Genomic DNA, 20,899 nt, shown 5'->3' with positions numbered 1-20,899 from the left:
TGGGCTAGAAAATCCTATATTATTATTATTATTATTATTATTATTAATAATAATAATAATAATAATAATAATAATAATAATTTTATATATATATATATTTTTTTTTTTTATTCTATGTAAGAATTATCACTAGGCTTTCCACTGCATTTTATGTTGTTTTATTTTATGATGTGTGTTTTTTTTTTTTTTTTTTTTTTAGGTTTTTTTTTTTTGTCCTTCACACTCTTTATTTCCCTTTTCTCTATTTTTATTGTGTAAACCTTTTTCTGGCTATAAAAGACAAGTGAAAATGTATTTGGTAAAGTTATACAGAAAACAGATGTCCTTTCTTTTTGTTGTGTTGCAGCTCAGTGATCGTGGCGGTGGAGTGCCACTACGGAAGATTGATAGATTGTTCAACTACATGTATTCCACAGCGCCACTTCCCAAAATGGAGACTTCCCGTGCCACTCCACTAGTGGGTCTTTTGCCTGATTTTACATTTTATTGTCTGACATTATCTAATTGAAAACTAGGGAGTTCATATATCTATTTGCCACTTACCTAATTTACAACTGGAAAGCACCCAGTATGCAGTCCACTATTGACAACCTCACATAACTGATGCCCATCTTCTCCAAAGCATTTTTAGATGCTTACAGAATCTCACAAAAGTGAGTACACCCCTAACATTTTTGTAAATATTTTGTTATATCTTTTTACGTGACAACACTGAAGAAATGACACTTTGCTACAATGTAAAGTAGTGAGTGTACAACTTGTATAATAGTGTAAATTTGCTGTCCCCTCAAAATAACTCAACACACACCCATTAATGTCTAATGTCTAAACCGTTTGGCAACACTAGTGAGTACACCCCAAGTGAAAATTGGGCCCAATTAGCCATTTTCCCTCCCCGGTGTCATGTGACTCCCCGGTTCAACATGGCAGCTCATGGCAAGGAACTCTGAGGATCTGAAAAAAAGAGTTGTTGCTTTACATAAAGATGGCCTAGGCTATAAAAAGATAGCCAGGACCCTGAAACTGAGCTGCAGCACGTTGGCCAAGACCATACAACGAAAGAACCAAAGAAGTTGAGTGCACGTGCTCAGCGTCATATCCAGAGGTGGGGAAATAGACAAATGAGTGCTGCCTTCATTGCTTAAGGGGTGGGGGGTCAGCCTGTCAGTGCTCAGACCATACGCCGCACACTGCATAATGTTGGTCTTGGTGGCTGTCGTCCCAGAAGGAAGCCTCTTCTAAAGATGATACACAAGAAAGCCTGCAGTTTGCTGAAGACAATCAGACTAAGGACATGGATTACTGGAACCATGTCCTGTGGTCTGATGAGACCAAGATAAACTTTATTTGGTTCAGATGGTGTCAAGCGTGTGTGGCGGTAACCAGATGAGGAGTACAAAGACAAGTGTGTCTTGCCTACAGTCAAGCGTGGTGGTGGGAGTGTCATGGTCTGGGGCTGCATGAGTGCTGCCTGTACTGGGGAGCTACAGTTCATTGAAGGAACCATGAATGCCAACATGTACTGTGACATACTGAAGCAGAGCATGATCCTTTCCATTTGGAAACTGGGCCGCAGGGCAGTATTCCAACATAACGACCCCAAACACTCCTCCGAGAGACGACCACTGCCTTGCTAAAGAAGCTGAAGGTAAAGGTGATGGACTGGCCTAGCATGTCTCCAGACCTAAACCCTATCGAGTATCTGTGGGGCATCCTCAGAGGGTGGAGGAGCGCAAGGTCTCTTACATCCATTAGCTCTGTGATGTCGTCATGGAGAAGTGAAGGAGAACTCCAGTGGCAACCTGTGAAGCTCTGGTGAACTCCATGCCCAAGAAGTTTAAGGCAGTGCTAGAAAATAATGGTGGCCACACAAAATATTGACACTTTGGGCCCAATTTGGATATGTTCACTTAGGGATGTACTCACTTTTGTTGCCAGCAGTTTAGACATTAATGGCTGTGTGCTGAGTTATTTTGACGGATAAGCAAATTTACACTGTTATACAAGCTGTACACTCACTACTTCGCATTGTAGCAAAGTGTCATTTCTGCAGTATTGTCACATAAAAAGATATAATACAATATTTCCAAAAATGTTAGGGGTGTACTAACTTTTGTTAGATACTGTATGTGCAGTGCAGTTTTGATCATTTTATTATCATTTATTTTTTTGAATCTCTTCTGAGCTGCTTCTACTGTTCTCTGGGATATAAAATGTCAAGGAAACCTGCAGTTTTAGAAATAATGGTTTTAATATGATAAGCTATGCCTAGAGGATGCAGTCACTGCACTGTATGGAAAGCACACGCAGTCTTCGGCATGCAGAAGTTTAGGAGAGCAATGTGAAAGAGCACTATTTATATTTGTATAGTTTGTAATAGAACTATTGGATAAATTGGTCCAGTGGTCCAGTCTTTTGTGGAATGCAGTAACTCTTTGCAAGTTAGGCAATTCTGCTTCAGATATATTTATTCACCTGAATAAAGGCCAAAGTATATGTTTGGTATGGATAGTGCTTCCAGTGTAGAAGCCTATTAGTTTTCTTAATAGTATTATTAAATGTTTTTCTTAAGTTTACTGAAGCTGGATAGGCTGCTAATACTTAGGTAAACTAATCTCCTAAACCAGACAGTCAGAATACTTGATTGTCCTCACTTTGCTTTAAAACAGGTGGAAATCATAACTTTCTTTACCCTGTCCCCTCCATCGACAGACCACTATGATAGGAGAGGTTTGTTACCCACTTAAAATGCCCAAATATTACTTAGTGGGCTTCTTTGAAGAAGACAAATGAACATAATATAAATATTCAATCAGATTGCTTGAAAATATCCTTGTAGAAGGCATTCCAAGGTGGTTGTGTTTTTTTTTAAATTCCCATTCTAGGGGGGAACTACAGTGCAACCGGAAAGTATTCATTGCACTTCATTTTCTTTCATTTATTGACGGACACAGCTCTCCATTATTCAGAATCACAGTGTTATATTCCCCCCCTACAGGAGTAGGACACTAGGCAGAAAAAAAGACTTTGATATGCCTATGGGCAGTCCTAGGTGGTATACATCCCCCTCTTTGCTATAGGCCTTCAGTTTTTTTTTTTTTTTTTTCTGCCTAGTCGTGAGTAAGGACCTAGTTTCCTGTCGGGATTCCTGGTCCTGGCAATTTTTTCCTTTTTTTTAAATGGCTTTTTTTTTTTCCCTGCAAGATCTACAATCAACTGGACTTGGTGACAGGCTGGATATCTAGATCCAGTTGTCCCCCCCCCCCCCCCCCCAGTCTGGCCGGCGAGTGCGTGCAGACCACAGCTGCACGCTAGGTCTGCCACAACATAACCCCACTGGACGGGGGGCTGGTCTGCGAGTTAAACGTCTCGCAAGGTCGCATACAACTAGGCCTTGGCTTGAGTTGCCGCGTTCCTCCTGACCGACAGCCCCCCATTTAGATGGAGAGGAGGTTCTGTCTGAAGTGGTGCCCGCCTGGTTCCTGGTATGGTGAGTAGCTGTCCCCCCCACCTCTCCCCCTGGAGGGTTTAGGGTGGACCAATAGCTGCCCCTCCCTGGGACGGACCTGTGGGTTCCCCTCCTTCTCCTCAGACCCCCCCCCCTTGGTTGTTGGTGGGCCACCTGGTAAACCCCCCCCCCCCCATCTGTAGCATAGTGGTTTGGAATAGTGACAGGGGCTGGTATGCTGCACTTCACCGATGTGGAGGGGGACTGGCTGCTACTGGGGGTCTTGTGCCTGGTTCCCCCTCCTTTCTGGATAATGTCAGGGATCCCTCCGGGGTGCCTCGTGGAGCCGCATGCGGTGGACATTTTGCCATAGTTTGTGTTTCAATGGCCGGCGGCCATTTCTCTTTTGTTCATTGACAGACACAGTTGCTGATCTTCATAATCATTGGCTTCTACTGCCCCCTACAGGAGTAGGACACTAGGCAGAAAAAGAATCTGGCTATGCCTATGGGCAGTCCCAGGGGGTATACTCCCTCTCCCTGCTATAGGTACTCAGGTTTTTTTTTTTTCTGCCTAGTCAGGAGAAAGGACCTAGTTCCTTGCTGGGATCTCTGGTCCTGGCAATTTTTTTTTTAGACAGACCTTAGCTCCGCGCTAGGTCGGCCGCAACATAGCCCCCACTGGATGGGGGCTGGCCTGCGACTTGAACGCCTCACGAGGTCGCATACGACTGGGTCACGGCCTGAGTCGCAGCATTTCTGCTGGCTGACAGCCCCCCTTCCCCATTTCAATGACGTGGGGTTCTGTCTGGAGCGGTGCCTGTCTGGTTCCTGGTATGGTGAGTAGCTGCCCCCCCCTCCCCCTGGAGGGTTTTGAAGTGGATATGGGTCTCTCCCTGGGACGGTCGGACCCCTGGGTTCCCCTCCATCCCATCAGGCACTCCCCCTTTCATCTGTCCCTCATCAGACCCCCCCCTCCACTTAATGCTGGGGCTGTGTGGGCAGTCTGGTCCACCTCCTGGGGTGGGGGCAGGGCAATGTGCTGGCGATGGGGGCCAGGGGGTGCGCTGCTGGCGACCGCACAATGAGCTGTGCCGGGGGGAAGCTGTATCTTGTAGGGGCTCCTGCCAGGGCCCCCTGTCCTGCTTGGGCATGTCCTTGAAGCCTAGGGTCCCCTCCTGGTGACAGTGGAGCCCGGTGGGTGGTGACTTCAGTTGTGGGAGCCCCTCTTCATCCCCTGGTGCTGACTCCTGGATTTTTTCACTTCCTGATCGCCGCACGTGGAGTGCAGACTATCCTGGTGCCTGTTTCTGCTGGGTGGTGAGTCTGGTGGGGGGTTCTCTGTTGAGGATAGCTTTGTTTTTTTTATGCCTGGCAACCGGGTGGTGCTGTCAGTGCGGTGGAGGTTGTCCCTTTGCAGTGTATTACACTTTGTGGTGTCCCCCTGGTGACTCATGGAGTCTTTGGAGCACATCTCCCCACCTGACCTCCTATCTGAGGCTGCAGGCACCTCGGGGTCTCATCCATTCATCGATGCACTGACTGCAGTCTTGGAGTCCTTTGTGTCCTGGGTGGAGGTGGTTTTCAGGCGAGGAGCTAGCAAAAAGTGCCCCACGCCTTCCCCTGCCTCATCTGTCTCATCAGCTCCTGAATCTGATTCAGCCGCTGCAGACGTGGGTCACCCTGCTGGGTCTGTGACCACGTACCCGGAACCCTCAGGTAGTGAGGATGATTCTTCCACATCTGCAACCACGCACGAAAAGGCACTGGTGAAAGCACTGAATGTATCTGTGCGTGAGACCTTGAAGACGGGGGACGCAGCTGCAAAGTTTGTCTGCGATGTCTCTTTGGACGCAGCTCCCCTGATTTCTAAGCTGTCTGTTTCGGCAGTGGTGCTTAGGCCTTGTATTGTGGCTTAAGTGTTGGTCTGCGGACCAGACCTCTAGGGAAAGCTCTGACTGATTTACCCTTTCAGGGCGATCGTCTTAGACTACCCTGGATGAGATCATTAAGAGTCTCATGGGGGGGGGGGAGAGTACCTTTCTTCCACAGTCTGGGAAAAGAAAAGAACCTTGTTGCAGACGTGGCCCATCTTTCTCGGCTCACACAACGTTTTTTTCGTCCCTTAGGGTCCACTGTTAAGGGTTCAAAACCTTTCAAGTCCTCCTCGGGCGTTTCCAAGCGGCCCTGGTCTGGCAAGCCGAGAGCGGGATTAACTACCCTCACCCATGAATGGGGTGGGGGGGGGCGTCTTTGTTGGTGGACTTCCTTGGTAAATGGGTCCACTAAGTGATTCTGTCCAGCTACAAGATAGAGTTCCGTTCTTCCCTTCCAATGTGTGTCTGTCCCCAGACCAATTGCAAGCTCTCTTTGGGGCGGTGCAAGACCGGTTGCTTCAGGGTGTGATTGTTCCGGTATCGGAACTGTTTCAGGGTTTTTAATAAAACCTGTTCACGGTCCCAAGGGAGGGAGGGCAAGGTACGTCCGATTCTGGACCTCAAGGCCCTGAACTGCTTTGTGTGGGTACAGAATTTCAGAATGGAGTCTATTCGCATGGTGGTGGCATCCCTTCATCAGGGGAATTTCTTGCTTCTGTTAACATCAAGGATGCTTACCTGCACATTCCAATATTTCCCCGACACCAGTCCTCTCTCCATTTTGCTGTGGGAGAGGAGTATTATGAGTTCACGGCGTTAACCTTTTGGTCTCGCCTCTGCTTCTCGGATCTTCACATAAGTGTTGGCCTGGTTCTGGCGTTGCTACCTCAGCGGGAGATTGCGGTACTGGGCTTTCTAGATGATCTCCTCTTGTGAGCGGAGTCCTCTGCTACCCTGATGGACCACATGGAGATCGTTCTATAGACCCTGAGAGTTTGGTTGGCTTCTAAACTAATATAAGTCTCCTCTGATTCCATCCAGAAGATGCCACAGATGCTCTGGTGGCCCCTTGGGGCCAGTATCGTCTGATCGACGCGTTTCCTCCTCTCAAGCTTCTGCTGCGGCTTTTACGCGGACCGGGTGCCGACGCCCTTGGAGACTGCCTCTCAGGGAGGATCTACTGTCCCAAGGGCCGATCTTCCACCCTGCTTTACAGTTGCTAGCTTTGATGGCCTGGCTCTTGAGAGCCAGGTGCTGAAGGATAGAGGTATTTGCCTGGTTCAGTAATTCCAACACTGCTGAAGGCTAGGAAGATCTAACATTGTATGTTAAAAGCGTACATTTCGTGGTGTCAATTGGAGTTCAACCTCGTGCTTTGTCGGCGCCTCAATTTTGACTTTCCTTCAAAGAGGTGTAGAGCAGAAATTGGCCTTACGATCAAGGGCCAGGTGTCGGCCTTGGAGATCTTCTTTCATCGAACCCCCCACACACTCCCTAGTTCATACTTTTATTCAAGGGATTTGACATCGGACTCCACCGCTGCAGTCTCCTCTACCACTGTGGGATCTGAACTTGGTGCTTTCAGTTCTCCAGAAGCCTCCCTGAAAATATTTGGGCGATTTCCCTGCTTTGACGTTTTTGGACCTCGCAGGGTGTCGGAGCTGGCGGCGTTATCTTGTTGTATCCCCTACTTGGTGGTCGACAAAGAATAAGGTGGTTCTTCGCTTATGTCCATTGTTCCTTCCTAAGGTAGTGTCTCATTTCCATTTGAATGAAGACATTGTGTTGCCTTCCCTGTGTCCCAGGCCTAAACATCCTAAGGAATTTGCTTTGCATGGCCTGGATGTGGTCGGGCGATTCGGGTGTATTTGGCAGCCACTGAGTCTTTTTGGAGGTCAGACTCACTGTTTGTGATCACTGACAGGCCAAGAAAAGCTTCTTCTGTGACCATATTCAGATGGATCAGACAGACCGTGACTCAGGCCTATTCTATCAAGGGTCAGGTTCCTCCTTTCCCTGTAACGGCGCAATCTACTCAGGTGCTTGGTGCTTCTTGGTCCTTCCATCATTAGGCGTCAGTGGCATAGGGTTGCAAGATGGCCAATTGGTCGTCGGTGCACACTTTCACTAAATTCTACAAAGTGTATATTGGCATCTGCGGATGCTTCCTTTGACCGCAAAGTTTTTCAGGCTGCTGTTTAAAGAGTATGTTCCCTCTTTGGGGATGTATTGTTCAGGTTGGGCTCCAGTTGTTTTTTTGCTGAGCTCCTGTTTACTTGGTAAGCTATTGTGTTTAACCTTGGGAATTTTTGTTGTCCGCCCCTCATGTTTGGCACTGCTTGGGGACGTCCCTGTGGTTCTGAATAATGTGTCGGTCAATGAACGAAAAAAAAAGGGATTTTTGTTCTTCCTGTAAAAACCATTTCTCTGAGTTAATTGAGTTTTAATCTTTCTGACACTGCTTGTTTCTAAACTGAAGGCCTAAAGCAGAGAGGAGGATGTATACCACGTAGGACTGCCCATAGGTATAGCCAAGTCTTTTTTCCGCCTAGTGTCCTACTCTTGTAGGGGGCAATATAACCCTGTGGTTCTGAATAATGGAAAGCTGTGTCTGTCAGTTAACTCAGAGAAATGGATTTTACAGTAAGTACAAAAACCCATTTTTTTCCATATTTTGGTATGTTACAGCCTTATTCCAAAATTGATTAAATTATTTTCTTCAAAATTCTACAAACAATACCCCATAATGACAGTGTGGAAGAAGTTTCTTTGAAATCTTTGCAAATTTAAAAAAAAAAAAAAAATCACACGTACAGAAGTTTTCACAGCTCAATGCTTTGTTGAACCACGTTTGACACCAATTAAAGCCTTAAGGCCCCTTTCACACTGTCCACTCCGTCGGCGGACTCCGTTTTTCTCAGCGGGGGATCGATCAGCCGATCCCCCGCTAAGCAGGCGGATGGCAGCTCTGTCTGTGTGCAAAGATGGAGCTGTCAGGTCCCTGCTGTCCTCTATGGGGGAATCGGATGAGTACGGACCGCCTGTCCATTCTCATCCCATCCGATCTGCCAGATGGATGGAAAATATATGGTTTCCATCTGTCTGGATTTGACAGACCAGATCGGATCTGATGTCAGCGGACATGTCTCCGCTGACATCCGCTGCCCCATAGAGATGCATTGGCACACCTAATTTTGGGCACTTTCTCCCATTCTTCTTTGCAGGACCTCTCAAGCCCCATCAGGTTGGATGGGAAGCGTCAGTGCACAGCCATTTTTAGATCTCTCAAGAGATGTTCAATCGGTTCAAGTCTGGGCTCTGGCTGGGCCACTCAAGGACATTCAGAGTTGTCCGGCAGCCACTCCTTTGTTATCTTGGCTGTGTGGTAAGGGTCCTTGTTGGAAGATGAACCTTAGCCCCAGTCTGAGGTCCAGAGCTCTCTGGAGCGAGTTTTCATCAAGTATGTCTCTGTACATTGCTGCATTCATCTTTCCCTCGATCCTGACTAGTCTCCTAGTTCCTGCCACTGAAAAACATCCCTATAGCATGATGCTGCCACCACCATGCTTCACTGTAGAGATGGTATTGGCCAGGTGATGAGCGGTTCCTAGTTTCCTCCAAAACATGACGCTTGCTATTCATCAGACCAGGGAATTTTGTTTCTCATGGTCTGAGAGTCCTTCAGGGGCCTTTTGGCAAACACCATGCAGGCTGTCATGTGCCTTTTACTGAGGAGTGGCTTCTGTCTGGCCACTCTTCCGTTCAGGCCTGATTGGTGGAGTGCTACAGAGGCTGTTCTTCTGGAAGGTTCTCCTCTCTCCACAGAGAAATGCTGGAGCTCTGTCAGAGTGATCGTCAGGTTCTTGGTCACCTCCCTGACTAAGGCCCTTCTCCCCCGATGACTGACTCAGTTTGGCCGGGCAGCCTGTTCTAGAAAGAGTCCTGGTGGTTCCAAACTTCTTCCATTTACAGATGATGGAGGCCTCTGTGCTCATTGGGTCCTTCAATGCTGCAGAAATTTTTCTGTACCCTTCTCCCTGATCTGTGCCTCGATACAATCCTGTCTTGCTGGTCTACAGACAATTCCTTGGACTTCATGGCTTTGTTTGTGCTCTGAATGCAATGTTAACTGTTGGACCTTTTTATATAGACAGGTGTGTACCTTTCCAAATCATGTCCAGTCAACTGTATTTCCCACAGGTTGACTCCAATAAAGTTGTAGAAACATCTCAAGGGCGATCAGTGGAAACAGGATGCACCTGAGCTCAATTTTGAGTATCATGGCAAAGGCTGTGAATACTTATGTACATGAGATTTATTTTTATTTTTTCTTAATAAATTTGCAAAGATTTTAAACTTCTTTCACATTGTCATTATTGGGTATTACTTGTAGAATTTTGAGGAAAATATTGAATTTAATCAATTTTGGATTAAGGCTGTAACATAACAAAATGTGGAAAAAGTGAAGCGCTGTGAATACTTTCCAGATGCACTGTAGGAGAAGGTGACTGCTAAGGACCTTATAATCTATGCAGAGAAGTGAGACACATGGGACAGTAGTGTGCTGCTGTATGATCGGATACTGTGCTTTATTTTCATCCTGTGTTTGGAGCTTGATCAAAACATTTTAAGGTTGGATTATATGGTAGGTAGGGAGAAAGCCCAGTCAGAATGTTCCCTTCTGGCATTGGATTGATACCCCTTGTCATTTTAAAGTTAAAGGGAAAGTAAAAACCCTTCCTTGAAGTAGAGGAACAAGAAAAGCTCTTACCCAAACCTCTGCTACTGCAGGCTCTTCCACACTCTTAAGATCGGTCCACCACAACCTTTCTTTTCATCATGCCCCAACATTACAGGTCCTCTGACATCATCAAGTTCAATGCAGCGTCTATAGTTCTGCATTGGACATAAGAACACAATCCACAGCTGGAGCATAGGGGAACGCCACCTGACTGAGGAGCAGTGCATCAGGTAAGTAAAACCTATCCTGTTCCCTAAATCGGAACACGCATATAGAGCAGTACAGACTTTTATTTATATGACATGTGTTGATAAATAAAGGCTCCTTGCATTTTTAAAGATAACTGTGTTTTTGTTGAAAAAAAAATAAAAAAATCAGGTTGCTTTTGTAAAGTGATCTATTCAATGTGTTTCTTTTTTAAATAGGCTGGTTTTGGCTTCGGTTTGCCTATATCCAGACTCTATGCCCGGTACTTCCAAGGAGATCTTAAGCTGTATTCTTTAGAGGGATATGGAACAGATGCTGTAATATATATTAAGGTATGGGAATTTGTGTGGATATCCCCTTTTTCCTGTTTTCTGAGCCACATCAATCAAAGCTCACACGTAGGAAACTATTCTTCTCCTGCATTTCCAGTCAGTGCTCTCCTTGGTATGGAGGGCTTTCCTAAGGGAGCAAAGTAGGGACAGTGGCTGCAGGGTTCGTGTTCCTAGATGCAACGGTCTGCACTCCTATTGGTGCTGCAAAGGGCTATCTGAAACAAAGACATTGCCAAGGAAACAGGGGAGGGCTGGCAGCCTTAGGCCTGGAGGGCAAGTCTACTCAAGTGGCCCGTTGAACCACTGAATCAGCTCTCCATCCATGCCCACCTGGTTTTATATTGGGTATTGATGTTATGAAGCAAGACATATATGACATGGCATGACCCTGATCTGTTAAAGAGCCAATGCAGCAACTCATTATGTGTCCAATCACAGCCGATCACGTGTAAATGTGGAGAGCCAGATTAGCAGCATCCTCGCAGGGGAGACCTGTACAGGTAATCAGAGCACAGCATTACAGTGCAGCCTCAGCATTGCCCAGCAGGTGACGCCAGTCTGTGTCTATCAGTGACACCAATCAGTGCTGCCTTTCAGTGCCCATCAGTGCTGCCCATCATTGCATCAGTGAAAAACAGTACTGCTTATCATGTGGAAGAAATGGACTGGATGGCGGCACTCCAATCATGCTATGACTAAGCACCAGCTTGGGTGTGAAATGCGTTAGCTGCCAGTGTCATCATTTCCGCTATGGTATGATCATCCTTCATGTATTTTTGTATCTTTTTTTTCTTCAATAAATGGTTCATTTTTTTGGAGTGCCACTATCCAGTCCATTTCTTCCATATGCTTCTGTTGAAACCAGGGCGTGCACCTGAATTTCCTTTCTGAGGCTGAACTTTGAACGGAGGCTTTTTGTCCTGGAGCAACACAATGTCTTGCTAGTACTGCTTATCAGTGCCGCCCATCAGTGCGGCATATTAATGCCTCCACATCAGTGCTACCTATCAGTGCCTATCAGTGCCCATCAGTGCGGCATATTAGTGCCTCCACATCAGTCCCGATAAGTGAGGCATATTAGTGCCTCCACATCAGTGCTACCTAGAAAAACATTTTATCCACTTCTGGACAGGAAGGTTTTGCCCCCTTAACGACCATGCCATTTTTTGCAATTCGGTACTGAGTTACTTTAACTGACGATTGCGCGGTCGTGCAATGCTGTACCCAAATAAATTTTTTTGTGCTATAAACAAAAAAAGAGCAACAATTCTGCAAAAAAAAAATGTATATTTTTCACTTTCTGCTATATAACATTCCCAATTAAAAAAAAAATTAAAATCAAAATTTTTCATAATTTTAGGCCAATTTCTATTCTGCTACATATTTTTGGTAAAAAAAAATCCCAATTAGCGTATTTTGATTGATTTATGCAAAAGTTATCATGTCTACAAACTAGGGGAAATATTTATGTCATTTTTATTTGTTTTAATTTTTTTACTATTCATGGCGGCAATCAGCAATTTTTAGCGGGACTGTGACATTGCGGCGGACAGATCGGACCCCTAACTGACATTTTTGACACTTTTGAGGGGACCAGTGACTACAGTAATCAGTGCTATACATATGCACTGTTACTGTAATAATGACACTGGCAGGGAAGGAGTTAACCCTGGGGCGATCAAAGGGTTTATTGTGAGCCTAAGGGGTGTTTTCTAACTGTTAGAGGGGATGGTATTGTGAAATGAACACAGAGACCTGTGTTCCTAAAAAGGGGGATAATAGGAGCTCTGTATTGATTTCTGAGAGAACAACGGTCTGCCGTGTTACAACAGCAGACCGCCGTTCTCTCTCCAAGGGGAGTGATTGCGGGCGCCTGGTGGCAATTGTGGCTGCTGGCCCCCATGGATTGGCTACCCTGCTGGCGAGTGGGCACACGTCCCCAGGATCGCTCCTGTGGACCGCCGTACGTGGTAACCTGCTGACCTGCCACCGTATAAATGTGGCGGCTGGTTGGCAAGTGGTTAAAACATTTTTTTTTTTTTTTTTTTTTAAGCAAACATCACCAACAGAAAGCTTGAATTGTGTGTGGGGAAAAAAAAAATGATAAAACTGTCATATAGGTACAGTGTAGCAATTTTCATTCCAAGAAGGACAGCGCTGAAAGCTGAAAATTGGCCTGGGCAAGAAGGGGGTGACAGTGTCCAGTAGGCAAGTGGTTAAACAAGGCTGGGGGAGAGGTATTCTGTAGAGATGGAGTGGGAAGAAAGAGTAAAGAGGGGAGAGTGTGGTCACAGCTCACTCACTTGTACAGTCCCAGCAGCAGCCTCACTGGCTCAGTCAGCAGATTCATGTTTAGGATGTGACTGTCGGATGCCTCATGTTTAGGATCTGAAGTTTCCAGCGTGCACAGGGAGAGAGGGGCGGGAGAAGACAGAGCAGATCTGTTCTCCCATTTGTGTAGAGGAGGGGGGAAGGGCTGTGCTCTGCAGGGATACAACACTCTCAGCCCTGTCACAGGACGATCGGCTGGTAGCTGCAGTGAGTGAGAGAGGCGTTCTGTCACTGCTCCTCCACTCTGTTAACCCCGCGCTGGAGCCGCCCGAGCAGTAGCACACGATCATCTCCAGTACCTGACATGTGCAGCTCTGCGCTGCCAGCACAGCGGCCCATTTACAGTGAATCCAGGCGGCCCAGGGGGAAATTGCCACCTTTCCCCCCAGGCCAGTCCGCCCCTGCAAGGAAACGCCTCTTTGTAATGAGCCATTTACCTCCATATGCGCTTTAGTCTAATCCATATTGTTTGCCTCTATTAAGACTCTGTTTAGTGCTAATACAGAGACATTGAGGCTCATTTACCAAAGGAGTTGGAAGTTTTTACACGAAAGAGTGTAGATTCACTTCAATTATCCAATAATGGTTGGATGAAATAAGTCAACGAGAATATGCTTTCCTCAGTATTGGATATTGATGGCAATCTTCATTTTTTTTTTTCTTTTTTTTTGTATGAACACTCTAAACTCCTTTTGGTAAATTCATTTTTTCGTTTTGGTGATTACAAAACTGTTTATGAAACAATATTAGGATAAGGCGTGTGGATGCTTGGCAAAATGAAGCCTACGTTAATAAAGGTGCTACATTTCTTTTTTATCATTGGCATGTATGACATATAAAATAGAAATAGTAAGGGAGAGTTATAACAGGTGTAAGGTTTTTTTTTTTTTCTAGGGAAGTTTTGCCTTTTGCCTTTCGTTACACTTTAAAAAGCTCTTAATGCTTGGCCTTTTTTTTTTTTTGGCAGCTTTTTATTCTAAAATGTATTAAGTTCTGTTCTTCCTAAGATACAGACATGGCTGGTAGCTCTGCAGCCAATCAGAAGTGTTGAAGGAAAGTAGCAGTTACCATTTCTCTTGTTTGTTCATCCGCCCTAATTAGGGCGGAGAGCAGGCATACATGCAGGAATACCAAGAATGTTGAATTTATTTTATTAAAGCGGAGTTCCAGCCGTTTTTGTGTTACACAAAAAGTGTAGCTGCTGACTTTTAAAAAACACACTCACCTATCCCAGGATCCAGCGATGCAGCTGCCCGAAGCCTCGCTCCTCTCCTTCTCCTCTCGGCGGCGCTGGCATCACTAGTGTGGACACCCAGCTGTGACAGCTTTTAGCTTTACAGCCGGGTGCGCATGCGTAGGTCGCGGTGCACGTCCTGAATGGTCGGGCAATCTTCTGGGATCTGTGACATGTCCCAGAAGATTGCAGGGAGGGGAGGGGGAGAGGAGAACTTGTGCTTGAGCTGCCTAGGCGGCCCGAGTGGAAGTGGGAGCGGGTACCTGTCATAAGTAGATACCCGCCCACCCCCAAAAAAAAATGTCAGGAGTATTTAAAGCGGAAGTTTCACTTTTGGGTGGAACTCTGCTTTAATATAATCCCCATCTACACAGCAGTCCTATGGATGAACAGGTGGCTTTCAGTCATTAAGCAGAAATACTGGTCTGCAAATCTTTTGAGCTTAATATTTCTCATGTAAGGCTGCATTCACTTCAGCGTTTCTGGTATGTGCGCAGAAACACGGGGAAATGCGTACTTTTAGTGCATTTGGGAACGCAAGTTGTAATTGCAGTGTCATTAATTGTTGACACCCCAAGCGTGGTTAGCAGACACGCGTTTTGCTGTGCGGAAAACAAGTAAAAAATTGGGCCCAACAGCTGGGAAAAGAAATACCTGAAAAGATTATTTTAGTAAACTGATTTGATTTGGCTATACTGTATATGTTAAGGTCCACTCCAGGCAGATGTGTGTGTTTTTTTGTTTTTGTCCCCCTTGGCAAGGGAAGGGTCAGAATTTTAATTAAATTGCATTTGGTGTCCCAGTTAGAAAGATTTACCCTCCGAACCTTTCCTAGTGACAAGTTGTTACAGAAATCGGAAGTGATAGGATATCTTTCTAAGGAGGGAAAACAAGTTGGCAGAATATCTCTGGTTTTGGATGCTCTGTGTCTCTCTTTACCTTGTCTCAAGGGACAGGAAGTAGATGGAAGTCTCCCGAGTACACAGATGCCAATAAAAACTTGACAGAAGTCCTTTTATTTTGCCCACATTATCAGAACATTTTGGATAGAGCTAAGGTGGGCAGTAAGTATACAATCAATAATTTTTTTTCTCTATTGCCAATTGAGGGACCTGAGAATTCAGAAACAATCAAGTTATACTTCTGCCTACAGGAGGTTGGGAAACCTGGCAAACAGAAAAGTTGTAAGGCAGCCCTGGTATAATCCCCTTCTCTACCCAGCATTCCTCATGTATTTGCCAGTGTCCTGGGGAGGTTGGACACCTTTTTTCTTCAGTTTTGTTGAAACCAGTCTAGCAAATTTTTTGGTAGCCTTTCCTGGCTGTGGAATTTTTGCTGTGACATGAATCAAGATCCCTATACTGCTGCTTGAGCTGGTCTCTATATGGCAGCTATCCAGATTGGCATTTGCTTAGCACTAGCTTTGTAGGCTGTAACCAGAACCTGTTCAACCTGGATGTGTGGGTCTAGCCTTGGGTGTGACCTTCGGGCACTGGATTGGGATGCTTTCCATGTCTTTATGTACTGTTAACTGTAAAACACTTACCAGATCCAGAGCTCTGGCACAGTCCCAGGTTTAGCCTGGCCAACACCAATATGGCAAAGCCATTAGCATAACACCAAAGATTTTATACGCTGTCTGTAAGGGGGGCTTTCTGACCACCACTATAAGATGAGCATTCTTCCCACTGACCACCAATGTAAGGAACCTTCCTTCCTACTGACCATGAATGTAGAGGGCAATTTTCTCATTGGCTCACAATAAATTGGTTTTAGTAAGGGTTCCCTGAGACTTGAAAATTATTGTAAGGATTTCTCTGTGGTAAAAAGGTTGAGAAAGGCTGCCCTAGACTGTAAGCAGAGTGAACATACAGATATTTTGTTGCAGATACTTCCTGTTTGGGGCTAAAGTACCGTATTTTTCGCTCCATAAGACGCACCTAACCATAAGACGCACCTAGGTTTTAGAGGAAGAAAACAAGAAAAAAAAATATTCTGACCTAATATATATATATATATATATATATATATATATATATATATATATATATATATATATATATATATAATATAACACCGTATAATAGTGGGTTCTTGCAGAGATTTGCTTGTAGGCACTGTCTGTGGCTGAGCCCGGGAGGAAGCATGCGGCTGCAGTATAGAGAAAAGCTTCCTGTGTATGACTCCTCCTGTGTCAGGCGGAGGGCATCTGATATCACGCCTGTGAGCCAGCTCTATACAGGAAGTAGCAGGTCCGTGTCAGTAAGTGACGGCTGAGCCGGGACTCAGGGGACACCGTGGGGAGACTCAGTATTCGCTCCATAGGACGCACAAACATTTCCCCCCATTTTTGGGGCGGGAAAAGTGCATCTTATGGAGTGAAAAATACGGTACGTCTGGATGCCTGATCTTGAGTTAGGTTCGTCTTCTGTGGTGGATATGCAGCCTCCTGGAGAGGTTTCTCCATATCCCTTCCTCTTTTCTGATCTTTTTCTTATGACTGTTCTTCGTAGTTTGGCTAAGATTCCTTCCCCTTGCTCCATGGCTGCAGATGCTTCTCACTGGAGCAAGTGTTTTTTGAACCATGTTCTTTTTTAAGTTAGGCAGGTCATGCAGAGTTTCTTCGTCAGACCCCAGAGACGCCTTCAGGTGTTTTTTGAGGATGGGTCTGGCTGATCTTTCTACTCTTCTGGTGCTTGCCTGCACCAGCCAGAAGTTGTAGAAAAAGTTAATCTCTGCCTATTCTTGTACAGGTACTTCCCGAGCACCCTACCTCCTTTGGTTAGACTGAGTTAAGGGTTTGTACCCCTGGGATGTTGCCAGTTCCAGGGTTCCTTTTTGGTTAACTTTTTGGGATATTCTACTATGAGGCTTCTCGCTTTTCCTTTGTTATCTTGTGAGGTGGGTTGTCTAGCAAGATAGCCTCATTCTCATTCTGGTATCACCGCCACCCCAAATCCAAGGGTCGACAATGTAAGACATAAGCTATTTGTAGGCCGGCTGGTCTCCTCATGTGGAACCTTGTTCTTGCCAATGTTTCCCTTGGGAATGGGTTAAGACGGAACCTATTCTGAGATTCTGATCAAATATTAATTTTTGTTGACCATGTTACATTCCTGATCTAGTCTTCCTTGTTTGGCCGATGCTTTGCTCCACCTGTTTTTATACTGTTTTTGTTCACTGCTTCTTGTTGGTGCAGGCTAAGTATTTCTTTGAATGGAGCCTTTCCCCTTTGAAGAGCTCTCTTCTGTCTTGGTCTGAACACCAGGTTGGTCCTCTGTAGCCTCTTGCGGTCATTGGTAAACTCCTGTGCTGTGCAGTGGGCTTCACCTTCATCTGGGTCAGATTTGGGTATTCACCCTCATAGTAGTCCTAAGTTGCTGCCATTCCCTTCTTGGTTTTGTTAGTGGCTGCTGCCCATCCCCCAGCTCGACTGCTTTTGGATACCCTTACAGTTTCCGATTTTCTGTTTCCCTCAACAAATGATGGAGATATAAGATTTTTGTAATATCCGCAAAATCTATTTCTTTGAACAACACAGGATTGGTATTCCTATACAATTGGGTCATGCCCCACCTCCAGGTGATGGTCCAAAGTACAGGCTTTGTGGTCTTTGACTCACCCCTCTATTCAACTTCTACATGAGGATATTGGGCTTGATTGTGACCGCCTTCCCCTCTGTTCGCTTCTACATGAGGATATTGGGCTTTATTGTGACCTCCTTCATGGCAGTGCTGCATGCCCAGTTTCTTTCCAGACTGTTGCAAGTGTGGAACAAACAGGCTCATTCCCTGGACCTACTGATGTGTCTGACCAGCAAAGCTAGGATTGCCCTGTAGTGGTGGTTGTCAAGTCTGGTGGAGGAATCGGGGAAAGTACTTTTACCTGGTGGTCTGGAATGTACTAATGATGGGCACCAGTCTTATAGGCTGGGGAGAAGTCCTGGAGTCTCTATTAGTACTGGGGACATGGTGATCGGAGGGAGCTTGGCTACCTATAGGTGTTTTGGATCTCAGAATTCTCTTCAGCACTAGATTCCCTTACCTGGGGGGTTTCCAGTCAGGATACAGTCAGATAGTACCATGGCAGTGTCTTTCCTTCTTCATTTAGGTTTGAACAAGTCTTTGGCGTTGACCATTAAAGGTTAGATCTTGGCCTTGGCAATGCTTTTCCAGAGACCTCTTTCTTCTCACTCCTTGGAGAGAGCCTTTTTCCAGGGAGTGACTCATGGTGTAACCTGAATGTTCTCTGGTGAGTCCACGGGACCTCAACCTAGTTTTTTCAGTTTTTCTAGGACCTTTTTGAAAGCTTACCCTTTTTTTTTTTTTTTTGCAGCCTTTACTTTGATTCGGAAGGTTTCTGGGTTAGTGGCCTTATACTATTAGAACCTGTTTCTTGTGTTTGTGAGACCCAGAGCCTCCTCCTTACCAAGGTGGTTTCTGCTTTCCACCTTTAAGCAGTACGGTTTTGGATGTGGTTGGCTGTGAAAGGCTACCTCTCAGCTACAGCCTATATCAATCAGTCTGACTCCTGTTGTATGACTCCCTGTTTTATTGCCTGAGGGTTCTTGGAAAAGGCAGTCTGCTTCTCATTCCACCTTTCATTAGGTGGATTTTTCAACTCCTCACTAAAGTGTACGACCTGAGGGGTAGATACACCCCTCTTCCTTTTAAAGGCCCACTTTACTGGAAGCATTGGTGCTTCAAGGGCCTTTCAGTATCAGGTTTGGTTTCTCAGGTTTGCAAGACTGCCATCTGGTAATTTGCTGACATGCTTCTTTCGTTTTATGAGGTGGATGGTCTAAGAATACCATTCCTGTGATGTATTTTTAACAAAAGGATTATACAGGCAAGTCAAAAATCCTGTTTTCTTTAGGTCACAGGGGAATTAAAGAGGGACATGGGTATATTTTCTTCTGGCTCTTTGTACTGCTTACTCACAGAACCTGTGGCATGCTGCATAGCAGTAGAACCCAGAAGTTTATGAATCCCTGTGTCCCTCAATGGACTTTAAGAACTACATTTTACGGTAAGTACATACATTTTAGTATAATGGTTGTACCACAGTAACCAGTGAAATTCCAGAGGTGGTTTTCCAAGTACAAGTAATAAAATGGAGGTATTGATGTGATTTCTATGGGAAGCAGACAGTTTACTAGGTATGCATTCTGCTGGTGTTTTTATACTGTATATTCAGATTTGTTATGTATTCACCAGCAGTTTAATAATTCTTATAAATGCTCCATAAATACACCTTTTCTCTTGTTTAGGCTTTGTCCACTGAATCCATAGAACGTCTTCCCGTTTATAACAAGTCGGCATGGAAACATTATAAGACCAACCATGAAGCCGACGACTGGTGCGTGCCAAGCAGTGAGCCAAAAGATATGACGACATTCCGTAGCAACTGATGGTCAGCCTACGTGATCAGCACATCACGTTACACGACTTGGTTTCTCATCAAGTGCATTTGTCTGGTTTGCACTCTTTATAATCCACTGGCTATAAACTGTGCATTTTTGTAATTTGATTATGTTAGACTGTAGCCAGTTTTCTCCACATACATAAAATCTAGGGGCATTTTAAATCCTGATTTCCCACATACCTGTCAGAAATCAAGAAATCAGCAGCTACTGTGCTCAGGGCCACTGACCTATTCTGGTCTAGACCAACACTGAGTCATAGCCAATAGGTTTGTAACTAGTCCTTTTAGTACCCTTGAGGTACATATGACAGGGTTAAGGGATGCCCCTACTTCTTAAAGGTGAATTCCAACTAAATGGAGACCTATACAGTTAAAAACTTGTACAGCAATTGACTTTGTCAAAAGATTTGTGAAGTAATACATCAAGAAACTAGTGATTCTCCTAGCCCTCTTGTGCTATAGGGCTACATATGTTTTTTTTTTCTGTAGATCCTTCCTTAGCCCACGCCTCCTACCACTTCTTTGAACTATTTGTGATGATCACCTTCAATAAAGCCATGTAAATATTTCCCACTAGCGAACTTGCAGAGCAAGTTCTTTATCAGTAAATCTGATTTAAACTTTCAGCTGGTGTGTTGCAGACGTCAGGTAATTTTACCCTAGTTGAACTGGGAAAAAAATAATTTCATGACTTTAAATATAGAATGGCCTGGAGTTGCCCTTTAATTTTTTCATTTTAATATGTTAGAAGATAATTCTATTTAAAACTGATCTGAGTGTGTATTTAAGTTATTTAAAACCTGGGTTGTATGGTAACCATTTTTAAATAAATGGTTTGTAATGCTAATAAACTGACATTTGGTAAGAGGAGCAGTGAAAGTCAAGGGAACTAGGTTATAATGGGCTTTTATTAAAGGGGTACATAGCTCAGTAAAGTTCAGTAATGCTGGTCTAAGCTCGAATTAGGCTAGTATATTAGTGAGCCTAGAATGCGGGATGGGGATCAGGAAATCGGCCTTGCATAAATGCCCTGCCGGCCAGTTATGGTTTTTTTCAGAAGGAATAATTGGGGATGGAATTAAAGAGGCACCCTAACTAAAATGCCAACTTTTACCCTCTCTGGCCTTCGTGTTTTTTAATTTTGTTTGTTGGGGGGGCTAAAGCAAGTTAGAATTTTTTTTTTTTGTTTTATGTTTTGTATCGAATGGAGAGGGGTTGGAACACAGTGTGATTGACCCTCTCTGTACCTTTTTTTACCAATAGTGGAGGAAAATGAGAAATTTGTCTCCAGAACAGTATGGATTGG

At 44.9% G+C, this 20,899-nt stretch overlaps 1 protein-coding gene across 1 annotated transcript in view; it reads left to right on the top strand.

Annotated features, from left to right (window-relative positions):
- PDK1 (pyruvate dehydrogenase kinase 1) overlaps nt 1–19,724 on the top strand; it is a 66,965-nt gene extending 47,241 nt beyond the window's left edge. The window contains exons 9-11 of the mRNA XM_082262276.1: nt 347–457; nt 10,491–10,604; nt 19,439–19,724. Coding sequence (XP_082118402.1) covers nt 347–457; nt 10,491–10,604; nt 19,439–19,579 — 366 coding nt within the window. The 3' untranslated portion in view covers nt 19,580–19,724. The remainder of the gene's footprint in view (nt 1–346; nt 458–10,490; nt 10,605–19,438) is intronic.
- The last annotated feature ends 1,175 nt before the right edge of the window (nt 19,725–20,899 follow it).

The sequence above is a fragment of the Pelophylax lessonae genome, assembly GCF_965119305.1.
Source record: "Pelophylax lessonae genome assembly, chromosome: 6".
Classification (NCBI taxonomy): Eukaryota; Metazoa; Chordata; class Amphibia; order Anura; family Ranidae; genus Pelophylax; species Pelophylax lessonae.
This window is presented reverse-complemented; position numbering and strand designations above follow the sequence as displayed.